This window comes from Ornithodoros turicata, chromosome 7 (assembly GCF_037126465.1).
Source record: "Ornithodoros turicata isolate Travis chromosome 7, ASM3712646v1, whole genome shotgun sequence".
NCBI lineage: Eukaryota > Metazoa > Arthropoda > Arachnida > Ixodida > Argasidae > Ornithodoros > Ornithodoros turicata.
In genome coordinates, this window is record NC_088207.1 from 10958664 (window position 1) to 10982665 (window position 24002).

Below are 24002 nucleotides of genomic sequence, written 5' to 3' on the forward strand. Positions count from 1 at the left end.
TTTTTCTGCCTTCATGGTCTGTGACAACTTCTTGTTTCAGCATGTTCGCAACAATTTTGTGACCCATAGAATGGCTACGTCACTCTTGCAGTCGCTGCGGCATAATAGACAAACTCCATCTGTTGATCTAGCAACGGCATATAAAAGTGTTGTACGTAAATAAGAATGCAGATTTGGGTTGCCACCTTTCGTAGTGAAAAATACCGGCTGGGGGAGAAGAGGTGGAATAGTGGGAAAGGAGGAAAGGCTCGTGGAAAAGGGAAAGTGGGTGATGGGTGGACGAGACACACAGAGAGAGAGAGAGTGTGCTCGCTCAAGATAATACGAGGAAACATATGTTCATGTGTTTGGCTGTATCATTGATGCTAGAAACAGCAATGATAATAATAACAACAATGAATAATAATAATAATGAATAACTAAGAAAACGACTGGTGACTGCGGAACTGGGTCTGTGTTCCAGATTTATTCGAGCTGTAGTGGAATGTTGAAGGGAAAATCCCTTAAAAGCCCTTATGAAAGGCCTTGAGCCACAAATACCGGCAAAAGGCTGCCGGTGTCACCTTCCTACCGGCAACCGGCAGAGCGCCCAAATAACTGGTTGTGCCGGTATAATACCGGCCTGGTGGCAACCCTAATGCCGACGTGGACATTTTGACAAATAAGTGCCAGCTGCGGGAATTGGCGCTACATCAGGGAGACTGAAGGCACTACGAAATGGGAAACACGCGATGGTGTGCCACTTGGACTTGGAGTCGGAGTGCACGGCTGCAACGGCGCGACCTGGGTACAGAGAAAAATTTGCTGTGTTCACCCTACTAAAATAGTGGGACACATATTTGCAGCTCCATTTTGGGGATCTGTTCGCCTTTCAGTAACCGCAAAATTATTGGAATAAGTATTGCAGCGGCTGGGGTATGCCACACCAAACATCTGCAATTTTCTGCTCTCACCTAACTGTATTGACATCTCTTTCGGCAACAAAACGTGGTAGAAAGGTGTTCTGTATATTGAACGATGGCATAAAGATTGCCTAAGTATATACTTAGTTAGGGGTATCCGACCTGCCGTCGAGAAGCTAGGAGCGCTGAAAAATGAGCGATTTTTGCCATATCTGCTGATTTCTGGATTTTTTCCTTCAGCGTCCCTTTAAAGTGTGACTGTTTGCACTCCGTACAGGTATACTAGAGTGCCCAGACTTTATGTGTGCCAGCTATGAGGGTTGTGATGCGAATGAAATGGTGTCAGTAAGGCTGCAAAGTCGCGAGAAAAAATCTCGACGCTGCTTTACCCCCTCTCCATCTGTGGACTGGTAGATCGTAAGAAGCTCCGGGTACCTGCTTTCGTCTTCACTTGAGGTTGTTTCCAACGTATATTTTTTTCACTGAAATCTAAAAATGTCACCGGCGTACCTTGGTCGATTTAAAATGGAATTACCCAGTAACCAGTTGGCACTGCCAGAGTTCTTTGAGTGTTGGATAATGTACATAAAACGCATAAATGCTCTTCTCTTCTTGTGAGACAACTGTTCTCATTCTATTTCTCTTTTCGATCAACTCCCTAGAACTGGGCTTCAGATGGTGTTTGAAACCTTGGATGTGTGCCTGTTGCTTATCACATGTCAAGAAACGGAGTAACATTTACTAATCCGTGAATTAAAGTGACTTCCTGTTCTATGCAGTAATGGCTCTCGAAAGTCAGGTCTATACAGAATATAGGTCGATACCGCCCTATTACACTTGACGCATGCACAAGCAGCTTAGCTACAAAGACGTGTCTGGCTGCCTAATGTAGCCAGAATGTGTGAGGAATGTAATATACAGGAAGCTTTTGCAGCAAGCTTAGATGAAGGGCTGTCAGAGTGGATGGACGATTTACAGCTGTCATGTAAAGTGGTCATTGCTCTTGTGAAAAACAGTTGTTTTCATGGTCTAGTACACACCTTTCCTGGCAAATGAACTAAGGCTTTTTCTCTTCATAAGGCTGAGAGTGTGCAGATGTTGTATTAAATTACATACAGTTCTTTGTGGGGGCTTTACAAGGACCCTCTAAAAAAGGGGGAAAAAATTGTTAATGGAGGATACGACTGAAATCCAAGGAGAAATCTCTGGTCTCATCTGGAATAGTCTGAGAATCCTTGCAGATACCATAAAGTCGCAAACATCCTTCATTAACAAAAAGCTTCCCATCAAAAGATACCATCGCAACCAGTATAGGACTTCATGCAGACAAATGTTAGCTCCATGTGCCATGCACCAATTAGAATTTAAGCAGAAGTGCTGTGCCCATTGCTGTGGTTGTTGTGTAAAGTAACTCTAACAAGAGGTATACAGCCATGAGCATAAGCAGATATTTCAGCACAGTATAGAAAATAGCAGGTATGATGCAAGTGCAATTGATGAAAAAAAGCACCTGTTTGAATTTCTCTATGCCCTCGTGCTGAGGTTATATATAAAGATAGCAACCAATGCAGTAAGAAATAGCTAGATTCTTATTACTTATTTTTTGAAGTGATGGGGTATGCAATGAGCCGTGGTATGCAAATAATTCATAAACGTCTTCAAGAGAGCTGCCCAACCAAGGAGCAGCATTTATGCCCTTGAAGTCAAAACACATTGAAACCGCTCCATCAAGGCAATCACTGAAAGCAGAGTGCTTAATTGATAGATGGATTTATAAATGCAGTTAAGTGGTTTGATTCTGCAGTCGCTGTTTATGTGAAAGTCACAGTACCATTCTTTGAGCTTAGCTTTTTCTACACACAAGGTTTCCAGTGTGTATAGTAGGTATTTGGTACACATGACCTTGACCTTTCTAGCATCTTAAAGGTGCAACGAAAATACTCTCTTAACAGTACTCAAAACCCTGTTTCATTCCTCAAACAGCCTATCTGGAGCCTTCGTATGAAATGTTTTTACTGAATGGCATCACTTCACTGCGCAATTTAAGTTTTTAAAATGCTCCCTCAGGAACTAGACAAGAGCAATGTGGCGTGACTTTGGAGTGTCCAGCCTGACCTCCTGACATGCTGTAATCACATCAGTACGATGTATAGCATCAATGTAGCGAGCAATCACGAGATTGATGATTTCTCGCTGAAAATTCGTCTGCTATGGACATGGCACAGCGCAGAGTTACTTGTGGCATACTCAATATATCGTTTCTAGTGTTGGGATGCGGGATATCCCGGAATTCCTGGGATTTTTTCAAACAAAACCCGCAATGCCAGGACTTGCCGTGAGTACTACAAACGTATTGTTGGCATAGTCGCGATACGGAATCGCATAGCTGCCTCTCTATCCTCTAAGTTATCTAATTTCTAGCGCGCAGTTTGAATGACAATTACTTGTCCTTAGCTGCCTCTCAAACAGTCTCAGCAGTCGTAAATGTCTTTTCCCGTCCCTTGCGGGGTGCCGGTAAGCAGGCTTCAATTGTTAACGCCTGAGCCGGAGCTTTAATCGTTAGACGGGCATTGGCGCCATTCAACGGCCTTTATAGGCGTGGACAAATGAATAACAGCGCAAAGAAAGCAGGGGGGGGGGGGGAAGCAAGTGTTTTTGAAAGCCAGCCTTTTTATTAATTAAGCAGGTGGAGGAATTCACATCCTGTTGCTTGGCAAGTTTTGGAACTTCAGTTTCTGTGTCTCTGTTACGTTCTTTACCATGGTGCATAACAAACAACATGCGTTCGGTGTTTGATTTTGTTCTTTTTCTCTTGTTTTCCCATTTCTTTTGCAAAGGCGGACCAAAACCCATCTAGGCGGGCAGCGAACAATGTTACAATACAAAAAATAGAACACGGTACACAACATAAATACAAAACATGCACACAAACAAAAATATCAGCACATCGTGCAAGAAAGAATGTAAATAAAAGATGTCTAGAATAAGCTCTAGAATAGGTTGTCACGTATAGTCACCCACTGAGCTACTGGTATCAATAAGGTTTTGGTGCATGTTAAAAAAAAGTTGGAAATAAAAAGTTTCGGAAATCGAATCTTCATTTCGCATTCGCTATTCAGTGACAGTATGAAAAAAATCGGTAGGCGCTATGTGTGACAACTGCGAATAAAAAAACTAGCCTTTTTTTTAGGAGAATGAGGCCTTTTAAGTTTTCGATGCAGTGACAAAATGCTGCGGAGACAGACACAAAACGCACGCAGGTATCATTTGAGTAAATACACAAAAGGACGTGTGTGCGTGCTTTTTCAGTTTTACATCAATCCCGAAATCCTGTCCCGGGACTGTAAAAGTGGCCCAGGATTCGGAGAACCAACCCTAGTCATGTGGCCGGGTGTCATGGACGAGTTTCTAGATGGGGTGGAGATCAAAGATATCTCATACAGTCAGTGTTCTTGCACAATGGTCATGTTGAACATGAGAGAACTAGGGTTGCCACCGGGCCGGTATTATACCGGCACGGCCGGTTATTTAGGCGCTCTGCCGGTTACCGGTAGGAAGGTGATACCGGCAGCCTTTTGCCGGTATCTGTGGCTCAAGACCTTTCATAAGGGCTTTTACGGGATTTTCTCTTCAACATTCCACTACAGCTTGAATAAATCTGGAACACAGACCCAGGGGGGGTTCTGTTCGGGTCTAGAGCAGAACAAATAAAGGTTCAAACCGGTTCACCGAAGCTAAAAAATTTTAATTTACTGATATTCAAATTCAGGCGTGGCTTAGGGCATGTTAAAGACGCAAGATAATACTTTCTCTCGCTGAAGTGTGATTCCATAGTATGCTGCATGCTGCACGAAGAAATTTGGCTGACCTGTGTAGTACAGCATGAAAGCTATCAGTGCGTTGTACTAGTAGATCGCAAAGGCATGTAAGCAACAGGACCACAATGAATGTGCAAACTGTGGTACCTCGTGGAATGGAACGTTGTGTTCTGCTTGGAAGAGAGTGCAGAGGCGAATTTTGCGATTGCCCGAAATACAGCATTTTGCTGCAACAAGGTGGCAATATCTGTTGACAAATGAACAAATAAATGCGGGAGACAGGGAACGTTGGTCTAAAGACAGGATATTTCACATAGTGGTTTATGCGTGTTCGAGATTCAGAATGAACCAAGCAAGTTGCTATTTTTTCCTTCTTAATTTTTGGAGAAACTACAGACTGCCACAAATGAGCTCTAGTCCCGAATGTGACAATACTTTGTACTAGACTCATATTTTGGTTGCTGAAGGGCAAGAGCATCACACACTGTGCCCCAAAAACCACGATAAACTCCCATATCTAGCGTGTCGCATTATGCAGCCCCAGGAAACTTGGCATACTGGAAGGAAATCATTACCACATTGAACCCTCGTTCATGTACGTTTCAGCTCGTAAATTCGTCGAATGAATGCGCTTGATTTATATAGGAACTTTAACATTTTCAAACAAAGTGGAACCATTGAAACTCAGCTACATAGTTTGTAAGAAAAACACTGTGGGACTGACTTGCTGAAGCACACGTCCCACATGAACCGTTTTGCGAACCAGTAACTGCTTCACATTTATTTTGGTTTAATTCCGGTTCAGTAAAAAATAGCAGTTTTTGGTTCGGGTTCAACTCCGGTTCCAATCCTTGTTTGCAAATAGGGAGCAAAAAAGGATTCCTCGTAATCAGGGTGTCGAACCGAACCCGAACCCGAACCGAAAACCGTACCCGAACCGTTAATTTTGCCGGAACCGTACCCGAACCCGAACCGACATTTTCATGACACTGTTGAACCCGAACCGGAGCAGAACCGTAAAAACATAATAGGGGTAACCGGTTCGCAACAAAACGGTTCGGACATAAAAGAAGTCAGCATAGGAGTTCCTCTCAATCCCAGAACGAAGACACATTGGTATCATCATTACACGTCCACATCATGAATTTCGGAAATTATCACCTAGCAGACAAACGAGGACATATAGTAAGTATACTCTCAGCATCTTTTTAACACGCTGAAGCGCAGTTGTCTTTGTGAGCGCTGTGTCTAGCGCCCTACGCACAAGCTGCGGCGTCTACTCTTCAGAGACGAGGCGCCAAGCGGACGAATGAAACAGGAATGGAGTACGCCAGTTGTGTAGCTCTATAGGACGAATATGTGATTAAGTAAGCTCCCAACATTTCGCTTTACACGTGAGCAGTAAAAATTACACAAGTTAGAAACATGAGAAGTGGAGAAGTAGCGTACGCAGAACAGTGCCTGTTTGATTGGTCGTGGTTTGAAAAGTAAATACAGTTCTGCTTATTGGTAGTGCAGTTGTGTCGCCTGTTGCCTTTGCCTTTGTCTTGCCTTTGCCTTTGTGTTGTGGATTAACTAGTACACTGCTGTGAGCTCTGACAGAGTAAGGCTGGCAGGCTTATTTTCGATATGCTTCAGTACGGTTTCAGATCGATTCACGCTGCGAATGCAGTCTGCCGGCAAGTACCATCGTCTATGTAACGCTGTCCATCTTATTAGGCTTCCTTTAAGTGTATCTTGCTGGCACTGCGCGTGTGAAAAAAGAGATTTTAGGAACAGTAAGTAGCAGGTCTACGACGCTTCATCCATTTCTCCTTTCTCTCGCTAACGGGAGTACCTGACCGCTAAAAATGTCAGTGCAGACAACAGCGGTACGTTATTAGCCTCGCATTTCCTGATAAAAGCAGTTTTATAGAACATATAAAATAGAAGCGTTGAACCGGTTCGTGAACCGGTTCGAGGTTGAGAACCGGTTTGCGAACCGGTTCGATTTTTGGCATGGCCGAACCGGAACTGAACCGTAACGAAATCAAAGCAACGCGAACCCGTACCCGAACCGAACCCGTATTGTTTGCGGTTCGACACCCTGCTCGTAATTCAAAACAATCGCCGTTGTCTATTTCACCATTCCAATTCTTCAATTGTTAGTGAGTAAACAACACAAACACAGAGATAGCAAAGCACAGATTCTTCAGAATAAATTAGACGTTGAAAAACATGCCAAATTTGCCTCATAATAGGCACTGAAAACATGGAACTCAACGTTTGGTACTGAGGAATGAATAATTTGCACAATATAACTTTGGAGGGTGATTGCATGGCCCCTTTTCACTTCTTTCATTGAGACATCTCTGGCAAAGTGATAACATTGTTTCGTCTGTTTCACGTATCGCTCAACACTGAGGCTTTTTGTTGCACTGTGTCACTGTTACCTGATGCCTAAGCTCATTTGGAAGACATGTTGACAACAGAATTTGAGAGTGGATTTTGTCAAATTATTGCACAAGCAGTGCTGTAGAGTGTCTCCTGTGGCTGTGACACACGCTGATCATTGTCATCAAGATAAAGTTGTTGAAATTGAAAAGGATAAGGACGTTCGGACCCCCCGTAGATCTGCCCCTGCATGTAGCAGTTTGATTCACATAGGCCCGGTGTCACCAACCCTGGTTACCTTTGAATTGAGATCAAGCGTTGCTAAAACTTGAAGACAACACTCAGTTCTTGATGTCCTTGATTTGTCCTTCTATGTGTTCCAGCCTCCGAACATCAATTTCTCATACTCAATTCTCTTTTACGAACGTTAGTTGGTGACGTGATGAATGTTTCAGCGACAATAACTCCCTTTAGTGAAGCAGAGTTTAGCGTTAAATTCAAGTTAAGGGTTCGTTGATCTCTGTTCAAATGTTGATCGGTGTTGGTGAAACCCGACATTAAAGAAGCAAAAGTGAATGCGCATTCCTGGTCTTGCCTTTGAACTTTTCATCGCTTATACCCATTGTTTTGAGCACCTAAATGCATGCTCTTTTCAGGATATTATATTGAGCAAACTGTAGGCCTAATTATGACGATACATGGGCAAAATATATTGAGACACAGACCTCTTCGAAGCTTCATTGCATTCGCATCTTTCTGTCCAGGAAAAAATTCTGAACGACTCTATGAAGTATGTTAACTACTCTTGATTTTTCTTTGACGACACTTAAGTACAGTCGAGCATCGTTAATATGACCTCGGCCACCAGCTCCCGTTACATAGTGGTTAGGATGATAGCTTTCCACGCTGACACTGGGAGGTGACGCAAGTTTGAATCCTGACACCGGCTGTACTGTCTCGAGGTTTTTCCTGGATTTTCCTGTGTCTGAGGGTTTTTCAGCAATGAAAGGTGAAGAAAGATGAAAGTCACTGAAAAGATTAGCCAGCTGTAAGACTCGAACCCACATCTTCTGGATTACCGGTACAGGGCTCTACCAATTGAGCTAAGCTAACACGCCTTCTCAGCGACTTGCAGGGTGCGTCATCTGAAGGGACAAACCAGTCACTCTCTCTCACTCATCCTCCTTTCACTCTTACATTTTTGCTCACTCACACACACATTCATACGACAGGGATCGACGCAGGCGGCAACTGTTGAACATGTGAGAACTGATGTTCTGAGGCTGGGACAACATAGAAGGGACAAATACATAAAAAGCCTCAATTTGCCTAAGAAGGCAAATTAGGCAAATTGAGGCTTTGTATGTATTTGTCCCTTCTATTTCACTGAGTTGTTCCAGCCTCAGTACATCAGTTCTTTCATGTTTCACGTTTTCCAGCAAACTTTGCACAGGAATGTCGGCACAATTCCCCTTGAAGTCGGCCCATGACACATACTGACCTTCTGTCCCCCACTTCTTCCTGCTGTCCTCTCTCCAAGTCTGTATGCCGCTCATAGCCGCAGTTGCTCTGCGACTCTAACGTGGAATTAAAAAACAAAAAAAAATTACCATGGCCGTTCCCCACAGATATTGGTCATAAAGCGAATTGTCATATAACGAACATTTAAACATGCGACCACACACGACACTTGATCAGATTTTAACATTGCACTGGCGCATTATGACCTCCGATGTTGCTGCACCAAAAAACATAAAACATATAACGAACAGCATATGATATGCATTAAGGACAGAAAAAAAAAAACCTGTACCCGATACCCCGAAAGCACAAAGGAAAGGAGAAAAAAATATATTTACTGCATATCAGGAAGCATTGTTGAAGAACATTGTGCAGTTTATTTGCGGAGGACGTCCGATAAAGTGTCTACTTGGTTACATTTTCCAGCTGCAGTTTTTCCAATGACACTATTGCCTGGTCAATGGCAAACACATTCTGCTTGTCTTTCCGTTGCTCAAAGTTTTTTTCTGTTGCTCCAGTACGTCTGCAGCAGGTCAGTATACAACCAGATGGCCAAGGGCACTGCTCTTATAAGCCTTATTTAGGCCACAAACAGCATCATGATTCATTCTGAATCCGGAGGTGCAGCTTAGACATGCGTTAATCCGAAACCACTGGACACTCGTTCAACCACCAGCTGTCACAATATAGAGTGTTGAATACTCGTCTGCACCCCCATGTGTGACAAAAACCTCCGTCATTGTGGGATAACCGAATTGTCATATTAACCAGGAGGATTTCTATAGGGAGGGAATGGTTCCTGAGCAAAATGGTCATAAAACGAGGTTGTCAGATTAATGAACGTGATATAAACGAGGTTCTACTGTATTACGGGATGTGTGTTTTGTGGGGGTCTCGTTAGCTTTCTATACGTTTTGTCCCTACAGAATTGAAGTCAATGCTTACCGCACCAAAGGGGATGCATATTTCTGTAAATAATAGTAATAGACGATCTCCTCTCTCAGTGAGCGAGGTGATCATCTTGGTAGGACAGGGAATTATCTTGCTACATCTACGTGGTTTGCTAATATTTGATATTATCAGTGATGGCCACTACCTACTTCTACAGTAGCTTAACTATAACTACTTCGCAATGGAGTAGTTTAACTAGTAGTTCAACTACTTTTCAGGAGAGGTAGTTAAAACTACTTCTTTAACTACTGCGATGTATTTTAACTACATCTCTAACTACTTAACGTTGTCCATCAACACCAATACCATTCTATAGTGTTCTTGTACACCTAAATATGAATCACAAGCAGTGATAAAAGTGAAGATTTAGTACACGTGCATGCCACAATTGCTCTGCACCTCCGTTCTCATCAAACAAGTAGTTCAACGTAAAAGTCGGAAGTACAATCGTGCCGTAAAGCTTGCCGCAAAATCGGAAGTAGTTGGCACCTGCAGTAACCAAACTACTGTAGTTAACTATTCGAAATAGTAGTTTAACTAGTAGTTGTACACTAGATTTCTGCAAGTAGTTAACTACCTTTTAACTACAATCAGGTAAATCAAAGAGTGATATTAAACGGTAGGAACAACTTATTTATTTACACATGGTAAACAAGACTTTCGTGCACGAGACTGCACTTCTTCAGGTTACCTAAGTAACCTGAAGAACCTGAAGAAGTGCAACCTGAAATTAACCGAAGTGCAACCGAAGTGTAACCTGAAGAAGTGCAGTCTCGTGCACGAAAGTCTTGTTTACCATGTGTAAATAAATAAGTTGTTCCTACCGTTTAATATCACTCTTTGATTTACTCACCACCGGCAACTTGACATCGCCTATTTTTTCTGCCTTCGTACAATCAGGTAGTTTAACTAGTAGTTTAGCTACATGTAGTTAACTACTGGCCATCACTGGATATTATATTATTATTATTTTGGCATACGATATTATAATGTTTGATGATTTGATTGGCCTCTCCAGGCGAAACCAGCCAGAGGCGTAGCTCGACCCTCTTAGATTTCACTGAAAAAAAACAAAAAAACGGTGTGCATTCCCTTAGGGGAGTGTATGTAGGATATTAAAATTTTTTTGCTCGAGATTTCGTTTTCTTGAACTCTGAGGGTGCCTCGAACTCGACCCTAACATGAAAAAGTGTTGTCAGTCCCACGTGTCCTTCTGACACATACTGAGGTTATTTCTGCGCTTTCTTTGCCTGGTGTTAGAAGGGAAGGGTGGATCTAGCTTACGGAAGGGTACATGGGGTGAGAACAAATCTGGTGATGTGGTGAGAGCTCAAGGACGGAGCGCGTTTTGGGCCAAGTTCACAATGAATTTTTGGCGAGTTAACATTTTTGCAGGAGCCCCAGAGTATTGATGCTCGTAAACTACTCGATGGAGATTTGCTTCACGTAAAAAATATTCAGCTGATCTGTATTCATTATTTAACTAAACGTTCAAAAACATCGACTATTCGTAAAAAGTGACACTACGTATAGTATTTTGACATACTTGACGTCGTCTATGAAATGAAAGCAATTGTGCCCTTTGTATAACATATCCTCTCCTGTAACATCAAAAATCTGGTGACGTATTTTTTCTTAAACGGGAAAAAAATTTGGTCTGCGCATTTGCATCCTGCTCTGTGGGGTACTATTATCATAGTTTTTCTTGCACCGTTTTCTGCGGATCCTGCTGCGCCAGCTGACTGTGGCTGTGCAGGTGTCAGAATATCTGCACTCAATAGGGGCACTGCAAGCTGACAACCTTTTAAACGGTACTGCCAAAACTGTCACATTGCCTTTTACCATGGGATGAGGCAAAGAAAGTTCTATGTAACATTTATGCCAACGTCATGCTAATGGAGGCCAACGTTACAAATTGTATTTTCTGTTTCTTGACACGGTAGAGAAGGTAACTGACAGCTCTTACTCTCCCTCAGGGAGTAACTTCTAACTGTAACTAATTAATTATGATAACTAGTTACTTTCCTTTCAAAATCTCGTGCTTTTATCTGTAACTTCGGAAACTCTTCCCATTTCCTGCCACCAGTATTCCTGCCTCACATGACTGTCCGTAGTTCTCAAGAGATATGTATTTGGAAAGGGAGAGTTATCAATGCTATTGACTAATAACCTTGTGTCGTGACAATGACTGCTTCGTTCTCGAAAGCCTTTATGACGTCGGTAACTGAAGAATTTGCAAGGTGTTAGTGAAGCGGTTGAAGCATAGTACCTGCTCATCGTGAGGGCCCTAAGTAACTTTTTGTGACAAGAGAGAAACTGATGTTCTGAGGCTGGAACAACATAGAAGGGACAGATACAAACAAAGCCTCAAATTGCCTAAGAAATCAACGAAGAAAAGATGAAAGTCACTGAAAAGGTTAGCCAGCTGTAGGACTCGAACCCACATCTTCTGGATTACCGGTCCAGGGCTCTACCCTGCACATCTTCTGGATTACCGGTCCAGGGCTCTACCAGGGTAGAGCCCTGGACCGGTAATCCAGAAGATGTGGGTTCGAGTCCTACAGCTGGCTAACCTTTTCAGTGACTTTCATCTTTTCGTGACAAGAAAAATTTTGGCAATTGTGGATAGATAGGTAGATGATATAACTTTGTTGTCGCCCACTTGCATCAAGGGTAGGCACCAGGAAAAAGAGTTTTCGACAGCTTGACAAGTCTAGGTATATTGTGCGCTTTTGCAGTTATACTGTGGTGTGCAACATGTGCTATACACGTCCACTTACTCCAGAATTGGGAATAGAACTTGGTGAAACGCTTGACAATTTGTAAAGTAACCGGTGTAACTTACTCTAACTGCGCCTTAACTAGTTACTATTTTCTCGGAGTAACTGTGTCTGTAACTTGGTTACTTTTTACAAGTAGTAACTGTAACGTGGTTACTTTTTACAGTAACCTTTCCGAAGACTGCATTTATGCGGATTCCGTTTGTTACTCGATCTATACAGTTCTATCCCTCAATGAACGTATTGGACTCTGTAGGTCGGGTGACAAATGGAAACCAAAGTTCCAACTTGGGCTGCTTCACATTCCAATAACAGCAAAGATATGGAATTTATTGCAAGGTCAATATGCATGTACGGAAAATACGAATACAAAATGTGTATCGGCTGCTTGTTTGCTGCTGCTTTGTTGCTTGCTTGCTGTTTGTTAGACATGTGGGAGTTCCTTTATGTACATATCTTTCACTGCAGTGGCAAAAATAAAGTTTATTCATAGGATTTCCCTCTCTCCCCTCCCCGACTACGGGCTCCGACAAAGAAACCGCCTCCCCCCCTCCGCCCCTGTTTCACCGTCAGCTGATTGTTTGTTTACCTGGCACGTATTAACTTTGTTAGCTCCCACATATTGAAACAACTACGCACCCTTCGCGTTTTATCCTCCTATATGTAGGCTGTTTCAGTTAAATCCCCCGGGGGGGGGGGGGGGAAGTAACTCGCGAACGGGTGGCACCAATCGGAGAACTTTCTTTTTTACGAGACTTTCGCGAATTATTTAGCCCGGGGATTTAACTGAAGCACCCTGTATATTGTCAGTGATGAAGCGTGTTGTGTAGTTTGCACGCGATACTGGCAATGTATGGTTACAAGCGAATAAATAACATTTCCTCCCTTAAAAAAAATGTTTCTTTAAAATATTACTGGATGTATGCCGTTTGACAGGAGTCTCTCTTCGCTGTGTGTCGTTCGTACTGTCCATGGCGAGGTTGGGCTGACTGCTTCATGTGACATAATTTCTATAACAGATTTTCTGGCACGTGCGTTGAAGCGTGATTCTGAAACCGAAACCAACTGAAACGAGGGATAGCATTCCGGTGTAGAGTATGTTTCGTCGTTGATGCACGCGATGGCGCCACGGTCTGACGGTCAGCGTCGTTATTTGTGTTGTGAGTGGATGAGCGCTTCGTAGTCGAACGAGGCGTCTGGTTGTGCCGCGAGTCTTGGTAATTATCGTGATTTCTCTCTTATCTCCACGGATTTGAGTCACTGCTACTTATCGCCGTCTCACTGCAAATCTCGTCGCTCCCTTCAGTTGCGCCATCGTTGTGCGAACAATGTTCGGGGCATAGACAAGCGCGGTGGTTATCTCGGCTCATTCGCTCGCACACCCGACCGACCAACCTACCTCAAGTCCTCCGTCGGTCGTCTGCGAATGCAGTTCGAGTCGTCTGCGACGTGCTTTCTCTCACTGTGTCTGCAAATCGATGGAGAAAGCGCCTCTGGGACGATTCAGCGACGACACTGAGCAGATAACATAGGGTGTCGTTGTGTGTGTGTGTATGTGGTGTGTTGTGGCCATATCAAGTCTAGTCTACATTGCAACTCGCTCAAGAGGGCACCATGGATATCAAACTGATTCACAAGAGCAACACATTCAGCAACTTTGGGAGTCAAAAGCTGGGGAATTGGTTTTCGACCTTCAGCATCACGCGACGGAAGATCGGGGCAACCCTCAAGAATTCCAAGAGCCTGAGTAAGTCGAGTGTTTTGTTGTCACCTGCTGCGTTTCTCCGCACGTAGATTTCCAGTCCGACTTTTTCTCCACGAAATGTCAGCGATGATTTTCACGCCACTAATCGTGTTACGGATGCGGAGGATGCTAAGAATGGACGCGAGGCTGTTTACGCGCCAGAGTGACGTTCGATCAATGAAAATCGCGGCACCGTCAGTGCAGGGAACATGGTGCGGAACACATGTGTTCGTGTTGTGTAACTGACAGCATGGAAGCAGGGCCGTTATTGTGCACTCGCCAGCCAGAAAAATCATCTCGAGATGATGTTAAAAATACACAAAAGTGCGGTACAAATTTGAGGGCGTTGTGCTCAATTCCAATTTTCAAAATTGAGGCACGAATTTGTACAGAACTTTTACGAATGATGTAGATTTGTGCAGCAACTGATTGGTTCACAGTTGTAGCAAATGCAGGAAATCTGAACGATGAACTCCCGATGAGAAAGGCGTGAATGTGCAAAAACGAGTAAAACAGACGTTGCGAAGCCATAATTCATGAGAGGAGCCATTCAGGCTGTGAATAGTGTTCACCTCCAGAGGGTCCCTGCCTCGCGTGGAAGGTTATATCCCGAAGAAGCGACAACGATTCGTTGTGTGGTGCAGGCCTAATAGAGCCAAGTGCCATCTGCTTGGGTTGTCGTCTGCGAACGACGCCTTTCTTCCAACGGAAGCGCATATTACACCGTGACTCATGTCCTGAGATCGTTCCCTCGAATTCACCGCTACATGGAAGATGCCGGTTGGGATATTCTCTCCCCGAGGCTGCATTGACCTCGGCATTGCTGCAGGTGTACTTTTTGGAAGGTGAAAGCGGAGCAGACGAGACCTCGGAGGAGTGAAACGATTCTCTTTCCGGAAATATACGGAAGATAAAATTAGCCACCTCGCGGCAAGTGCCTTGTGTGCAAGTTGATAAGGTTCAATGTGCACATGTTGATTTCTCGATAACGGTCTTTTCATACATGTTGCCTCTCATGTTCGAAATGTTAGAACCTGCAGCGCAATCTCCTCTGTACACATACTTGTAATGCAAACCCCATTTCGTGCGCGATGGTATGAAATCTTATCTGTCTTAACTAGGATTGTATGCACACACAACCAAAAATCGTAAGAGGGTTTGGCTGTCTGCCGTTTTCTTTCTCATTTCCAGTCGATTGGGTGGCCTCACTTTCTAATCTCTTGGCAGTTATCCGAGGCATTCAGGAATGCAGTTGAATACCTGTTTGTGCAGCTTTTCCCTGACGTATTCCTGCCGCGCTCCCGCCGAAATTTCTTCTTTTAGTTTGAATGCATCGTTGACATTGTGTCGGGTTTCCCTCGGGAATATTTTCCCGGCATCGTGCAGATATTTTTAGTATCTCTCTGAAGTGGCATTTGAATGCGTTCTCTTCTTTTTTTCTTTTTCTATCAGTATCTTGGTAGCACTTGGCTTCTGTGAAGTGCTGGCTTTGACGCTTGTGGGTTAAGATGATTTGGCCCCGATGGTTTTATACCTCCGGGACTATGTGATGCAACGCTCATTTTTGATTGAATTCAGTAGCTTCGTTCGCTACAAATCAGTCGTAAAAGTTAGGGGAAGTCGCTGTTCACCTCCGTTTTCTTCGTAATCACAGAAACCTGCAAGGAAGCAACGCGGTAAGAAGGTTGGAACGACCGGCAAAGTGTGATCTCATCATATTCATAGACTACCATCGAAATCTCCTTATACGGTGGAGGTAGCGGAGTACGTGGGAATAGATTGCGTAGATAAAATTATGAGTAACGCTCTCTGATAACGGTGCGCGTACAGTCACTATCTGCGATAGGGCTGTTTGCCTGAATTTCGTTAGAATAAACAAGGTGCAGCGTATTTCGAGGCAGCTCCTGACGCCTGCCGGGTATACGGACTTTCTTGAGTCGAGATACCGGTACTAAAAAGCTTTTACGTAGTAGTTTTTAAATCCGATTTTTTTTTTTTGATTGGGTGTTAGCGCCGCGAAGCAACTGTGGCTATGAGCGACGTACAGATGTGGACAGACGGAGAGAGGATAGCAGGAAGGAGTGGGGGACAGGGGGGTTAGTATGCGTCCTGGGCCGACTTCAGGGGGAACTGTGCCGACATTCGTCTGGAAAGTCTTCGGAAAACCCAGGGAAAACCTCAGACAGCACAGCCGGCGGTAGGATTCGAACCCACCACCTCCCAGTCTTCTGCACGACCTTGGTTACCACCAACGAGCGGACGCCTTAGCCCACTCGGCCATGCCGCTGGTAAAAATCCGATTTGAGTCTTTCTCAGTTTTGCTTACAAAAGAAGAAATTGGTTGCTAGTTTCAAAAGTGCAGCTCAGTGATTCACCCATGAGTTTTATGTTAGAAGAGCGTTGGAATTCTGTAGGGAGGCTAGGCTGCCGTGCATGTTCAAGCTAATAATCTGTAAATTTTTCCCTCTGGGTCAACTTGACTATTCCTCTAGCCACGATCTACTACTGTACTAGGGACTGCGCGAAGCTACCAGCACCGGTGTAGTAGTTCCCGCGGTAGGCGCTAGAGAATTTGGCGCTAGTTGGCGCTGTTCGTTGCGTCGTCGCGTGACCCGCTGCAATATATGGTGGGCTGTAGGCATGTTGACGACGAAGCAATGCTATGTGGCCCTCCTTATCACCATCGTCTAGGTTGCAGATTGCATTTCCCCAGGATGTTTACCTTTTTGTGTTTTCGCATTATATAAAAGTGCTTCTTGTCTTTGCGTATTACATCACACAGTGCGTTGCACAAGTTGATTTCTGTTAAATGCTAGTTCAATATGTTAGTATGCTAGGCACGTAAGCTGTTACGTGCAACGCATCTATCTATCTATTTATCTATCTATCTAGCGACGTAACTACCCCTTGATTAACCGAAGGAAGAGGGGGAGTTGGTCGCTACCAGGCTTGCGGAATGGGATCAACCATTCCATTCCAATGTCATTCCGAGAAATGAAGATTCGTGATAATTCCATTCCTTTCAATTCTTCGGGATGAAAAGGTATGGCTAATTCTCACTCCTGGAATGGCTTGGCAACCCCATTCCATTCCTTTAATTCCATCAATAAAAGAATTATCTAGGACCGGTAACCGTACTAGCTAGCCGAGCAGTGCTATAGAAGAGATTGACATTACCCATCACGGAAAGAGCACAAAGACAAGGTTATTTCGCCCTCCTCCTCTTCATTGGCATCATCATTACTAAATTAACTGGTGCAAGTGATGTGGGGTTGCGGGCCTCACAATAGTGAAGCCAAAATCACCATTTTATTTTTTCTTAAAACCAAACCAAACTATCGCCCTTGACCCGTGTGGCACCCAGACCATTCCATTTCAATTCCGTTCCGTCTGCGAAAAAAAAAAAAAAAAAAGCCCAATTCCATTCCATTCCTAGGACAGTTTCCGCCATTCCATTCAAATTCCATTCGGGGCTCTGATAAACCTGGAATGATTCCGGAATCATTCCAACTCCGCAACCCTGCAGACAGGACCCCTCGGGCCGGCCATCCCATAGGCGATGGCCGATTGTCCAAGTCTCTATATTATAGTACTACACTCTAAGGGGAAAAAAAAGGAGTACTTTTACTCCTTTTGGGTACTAAATGCATTGCCACAAAAAAAATATAGTCCCTTTCGGGAGTAAATGTACGGTAGTAAATGAATGTCACAGAGTGGAGACTGTATTTCACGCGCTGTTGTAAGAGTCCCAAGTACATAATTCGTGTGCATGCATGAAAATACTTTGAAGCAAACGGTGATATATTGAGTGATATAAAATCTTGCGCCATACATAGGGCACAGTTTGCCAAGAAAGTTGCGCTAACTGTTTCTTACTCTGTGTGGTTGGAAAATTGCTACGTTGGCAGAGTTATACAGCCTTATGCCATCAAATTGACCAAGGGTGCATATTCACGTAGACTGTTGCAGTCTGGAGACCATTCGCGAAGTTCAGTGACAATTTGCAGTACTGGGGAGTAAATGTCGGGACTAAATGTCGGCTTAGGGGACTAAAATAGGGAGCAATTGCAGACTAGGGGAGTAGAAGCTGCAATTACTCCCTGTTTTACTCCTTTTTTTTTCCTTAGAGTGTAGGTCGTGCTCTCACTAACGTGAAATTACTTATTCTATGTTCAAATCCAGCGCATCAACGAGCCGCCTTTAGAGCCGGCCCTATACTGTCCCCTTTACGCGTGAAAAAAAAAAAAAAACCAAAAAACATCTCAATATCTACTCGATTACCCTATCAGTCGTTGAAGGCGGCGTCCCGGAAACCGCGTGCCTTCAACACGCGAGTAAAAGACGCACAAAGTAGGGTGCGTTAATTACGCCAATAAATACGGTCTACTTCGAAAAAGATGGCTAAGAGGCAAGCGAGCTGGTTAAGTTGATGCATAATGTAAAACCCAGAGGGTATAGGGAAGAGGAAGTCTCGGCTTCTCTACTTTTCGCGCAAAACTATAGCCTGTCATTAAAGGGGCACTATAAAATGAAAGCAAACAACTTGTTCTCAAATGAAAGTCCGTGTTTCAATTAGTATAATGCGAGCAAAATGAGTTCACACAGCGCTACCGTTTAGAAGAAAAACACAATGAAAGCAGAGCCGTCTTTGACGGGAACGAATGAGATCCCCGGGAGGCAAAAGATTGGCGGCATCCAATGAGACAGCAGGAGAAGCGCGCGCATTTGCTATCGTGGCCGTGTAGATTTGGAACGGGTCCGTTCGTAGTGTTCCGTATATGCGCGGCGTGATGCGCACTACTGCATTTTTCAATACCGATTCACTGAATTGTAGTACATAAAGAGTTCTCGCGGATGTTCCACCGACAACATTTATCTTTCGGACATCCTTCGGACAGCGACGCCAGTCCGCCTCGCAACGCGCACTATGTTTGTCACAACGACTAGTCACTAAATAAGCTACGCTTCAGAGTATCGACACTGAGCCGCCATGTTGTTTCGGATGACCTCCAGCCCCACCTCTATTTTGGCAGTAGAAATAGAAGAAGGTGAAGTTCAGCAGTGGAAGAAGACAACACTTCGAAGAGCGCTAAATGGATTGCGCTGGAGGTCATCCGAAACAACATGGCGGCTCAGTGTCGATACTCTGAAGCGTAGCTTATTTAGTGACTCTAACAACGACTGCTTCATGGCGTGCCACGTGCGTGCACGCGCAGCATGGACTAAAAACACCGATGCACGATCTGAAAGTACGTTCACTGCTTAGCACCGAAGCAAGAAAGAGTCAGAAATAATTTCGATTGTAGCTCAGGGATTTACCTACCCCCTAAAGGGGGGGGGGTACACCCTCCCTGCATTTTTGCAACACCCCCCTGAAATTTCTCAGGTGACCCCACCCAGCTCGGCCGCCAACACGGTCTGGTAGAGAGTCCGGCGGTGCGAATTACATCCTATATTGTCAACCTTGGGCTGTAGGACCACAGTCATGCATATGATCGTACCATGCATTCGTCCAAGGTCATTTGAAAGTGACTGTTCAATGCATATATTGCGCGCATGTACGAGCAAAAATGCGTGCGGGCACGCAAACTCATTGTCGATCATCAAGAACCATTTGCGATTTGGTTATGCATCTTAATGTTGAAATGCCGTTCATAATGAATCTGTATTCTAATGCACTGTGTTCTAAACTAATAACATGTGCAAATAAAACGGGAAAGCTGTGCAGATATGTCACTATTGTGCCACGATTCTTTCCGTGAGAAGAAAACTTCCTTAAGTGGAACCTTCACCAAGCATACCCCACCGCCCTTGAAAGCTCGCCCCCCCCCCCCCCTCCCCCGGCAGTGAATTTCTGGGGAAATCACTGTTGTAGCTCCATAACGGCATCGGTTTTGAATTACGATAACAATTGCGAAAATGACGTAGCGTGTAACGTATAATCTGAAGTGAACTTGTTTTTCCATTTTAGTGCCCCTTTAAAGTGGCCACGATATGTGGGGGACATTTCAGCAACAAACTTGATGAGGGTCTAGGGAGTTTATACGGGGCGTTCCAACTGGCTCGCGCGTGAACAATGTTTTTATTTGTTGCTGGGAGGCGATGCACGCGATTAAATTATTACGAATAAATAATTATGAATTATCCTGCATCTCCAAGCGTTGTTACGAACCGTTTAAATTACGCGCATTTCTATAGACAATCGCTGGTCTTTCCACTGCTCGGGGTTTCGTATCCCTAGCTAATAGAGTTTTAGTGCATGGTACGCTATCGCGTTTGCGTACGTAAGGGATAATAGCGTTGATGGTGCTGCGCATGCGCACAACAGAAAAGGAGCTTCGCGCATAACCACCAACAGCGATCCCAACGCTGTCCCATACAATGTCAATAGCGTAAGATGTACTAACACTCCCTAATAAATATTTTAAATCCAATTAAAATCTTTAAACGCGGGCAGTAACGACGAGACGGACACGAGCGCTGGTTCTCAGCCTTTGACTTTATTTCAGAACGACTTCTTTTATGCAGGGTGTCCCAGAAAACGTGTCATTGCATTTTAATTAAAAACTGCGTCACACAGAGGCATGCGGTCAAAGGCATTTGTTCTTACTAGCTTTTTGCCACCTCCTGATGTGCATGTCGTGTGACCTAAGTTTAATAATGTAAATTATTGCGAAGTGAACTCTGAAATTTGCCAAGTAAGAGTCACTTTTTTTACCCCACCAATGTGAAGAGCGTGCCGAATTTACTCAAATTAATGACAATTGACAGGAATGTTGAGCTATCGTATATCACGATAGGATAGATCCTTAATTTCACAGTTAATTCTCGTGAATTCGAGTAAATTCGGCACTCTCTTCATGTTGGTGGGGGGAAAAAAGTGACTTTCACTTGGCAAATTTCAAAGTTCACTTCGCAAAAATTTGCATAATTAAAGTTAGGTTACGTGACATGCACATCAGGAGGTGGTAAAAACCTAGCAAGAACAAATGCCGTTGACCGCATGGTTCTAGGTGGCGTAGTTTTTTTTTTTTTTTTAATTAGAATCCAGTGACACGTTTTCTGGAACACCCTGTGTACCCGCCCACCGCTGACTTGACTGCCATTTGACTAAGCTTCGTGATTGAACAATTATACATCGACAGCGCGCGAAACTGGTAATACTTTAATTAGCGATAGTTCGAGACGGGCCCTCCAAATGAGGGTTGCGCGCTAGGAGCCTATGCCCGATAGCTCTCGATAATGATAGACTATCCGAGCAACGTTACTTGCGTAATTAACTCAAAATGGCTCTTGTGGGAGAGCGATAAGGATAGTGGGAAAGGGATAGGAACGGCTAATGAATTATGATCGAACCACGTCACGTAATCTTAAAATACTTAATCTCTAGAACACGGCTTCTGCTGTCAAAAGATTTCTCCTCACGCAATAAACGACGTCGTTAACTGGAGAGCAATACAAAAGGAACGGAATTTATCCATTGCACGATTTATGTGCGAACTACAGTCACTATATAAGCTTACGCTTATATAGTGACTGTAGTGCGAACGACACTTTCCCTCTTCCTCTCGTTCTCCAAAAAAAGCACAACACCACTCCCATTCGTTTCCTCAAACTGTCTCTCGCGATGATTGGGCAAATCGTTTGAGGAGACCAATAGGAGGCCGCTCCTCATTTGTCGCCCTTCTTGAGAAGGAGAGCGAAGAGGGAAATCGGCTTCGTTCTCGCATAAACCACAAACGATGCAACGGTGTAATTCCGTTCTTTCTGTATTGCTCTCAAAGTAACGACATCTTTCAATGGCGCGATGCGAAATGTCTACAGTTTAGTGGCCCTTTAACGAGCTTCAAAATCGCGTGGACGATCGCGAAAACCTAACCCTCTTCCCGCTCTAGAAACCTCCTGAGGCGGAGATATCTTTTATGTATTTATCGTATCTTCGCAGTTGCCGTTTTCCGCGTGTCTTGCCAAAAGGTGCGATTGTTATGACTGGGACGCCACAACAAATGACGCGCGATACCCCGCGTTCACTGAACCGGCGCACATTGGCGGAGGGCCGCTGCTACTGTTTGTGCCTACATCGTATATATGAATTTATGAAAACGAACCGTTTCGTGATCGGGCGACGGGTAAACACTGAGCGCCGCCTGCAATCAAATTCCTAAGCAGTTTAGTGCAGTACCTGTGAAGAAAAACATTTGCTCGGAATTAAGCGCTCTTAGAACAGTCGTACAATCCCCGGGGCCAGGGGCGCAGTTAGGGACACCTCCCAAATGTATAGGCCACCTTGTATACCTACGTTTGGCGCGATTTCTTCACGGTGGCTTGGATTGATTCGCTATAAAAATGGCTCGCAATCACAGTTTGGCTCGTAAACGTGGGAATAAATACACATGGATTTAAGTTTGTGCCCCCCCCCCACCACCACCACCACCACCACATTTTCTGGCTACTCCCAGGGTGTCTACCAACCTGGAAAACAGGGAATAGTCAGGGAATTTTGATGTGACTGGAAAAGTCAGGGAATTGTCAGGTAATTTGGCTAAAAGGCAGCTGAAGTCAGGGAAAATCGCAGACAAGTGCCGTGATGATGCACGGCGAATCGCGAGTGCCGACCGGTGGTTGAGAGGCGATGCCGCTGCAACGTTACTGCGAGTAGCAGTTCACCAGTATGACAAGCTCTGACGCAGAAAAGTAGGGTAGCCTCACTTATACTTAATAAATGGTCTGTGTTATGTTGGATCTGGTATCAAAACGTATGAGCAGGCACCAAGTTCCCTTTTGTTTTTGTCAGGGAATTCGCTTGAAATAGTCAGTGAAAACCTGAAAAAATCAGGGAATTTGAAGGCTGCAGTTTTGTAGACACCCTGACACCCCTGCCCGTGGAGTACGCGTGACGGTATCCTTCCTTCGTAAGTGCTACCCGGCGGTCAATTACCGGCGGGGGCTTTCTAGGCACGATAAAAAATTTGCTGCATCTTCCGGCATGGGGCCAAATCTGTTTGAATGCAGGTGCCAAATCCGGGCACCCGGTTGGTTGTATTTCTTTTTTCTTTAAAAAAAAAATTGTAAGTGTAATTTTTTGGTTGCTGTTCGCTTATCGTTGAAAACCTTTTACCGTTTCGTGATGTTCTCTTTGGCATTTTTACTGCGGTGGTTGCACACTTTCATCGTACCGCAAACAGTTCTTATGATCGCGGGATGTACCGACCCTATAAAGCTTGCGCTTTAAGGAAAAAGTAATACACGTGCGAGCAATTAGCTCCACGATGACCTTCTCAAGCGCATCGGGCCATGCTCATACTTCAAAGGGCTCGAGTCACATTAGTACAGTAGTACAGCACTATTATAATACTGAATTACTCCAACTGGGAGCCACCAAACTACACTCTTAATTTTTTTACACCCTTTAGGGTGTAATAAGGGTGTAATCCCAAAGTGCGATAACTCACTCCCTTTAGGGTGTAATATAACACCCTTTTCAACCGACTACAACCTCAAAAAAGGGTGTAATTTGATACTTCGAAAACACCCTTTAGGGTGTAATCCAAAAGTGCTATAACTCACTCCCTTTAGGGTGTAATTTAACACCCCTGGTAATATTACACCCTTCAAAAAGGTGTTGTCAAGTAATACATGTGCTACTTGAGAGATAGATGCTATAATTCTCACAAATGCCAGCAGCCAGAAACTGTGAATCTATGTACATGTACGCAGTCCAATAAATGAGGAGTTGAATTACTCATACATAATTCAGTATATCAAAGTGTGCCAAAGCTTAATGTGCCCTCAAGGAGCAGCGGCTTTTTCGCTTCACAGGTTTTCTTGAATGCTCTGAAAAAAAAAAGTCATATTGAGCTGGACATGTACTGCTGGCGACATACTGCCTGTCATTTGGGTTTCATGGTTTCGC

The 24002-nt window shown here is 44.1% G+C and overlaps 1 protein-coding gene across 4 annotated transcripts in view; it reads left to right on the plus strand.

The window, feature by feature from the left end:
* The window catches only part of LOC135400200 (cyclin-dependent kinase 16-like), a 93550-nt gene that overhangs the window by 10370 nt on the left and 59178 nt on the right, over positions 1 to 24002 (plus strand). Inside the window, exon 1 of one of the 4 annotated variants that reach the window (XM_064631951.1) lies at positions 13505 to 14092. The exons of the other annotated variants lie outside the window; for them this stretch is intronic. Coding sequence (XP_064488021.1) covers positions 13960 to 14092 — 133 coding nt within the window. The 5' untranslated portion in view covers positions 13505 to 13959. Of the gene's footprint in view, positions 1 to 13504; positions 14093 to 24002 lie in introns of those variants that run through there. 4 annotated transcript variants of the gene reach the window in all.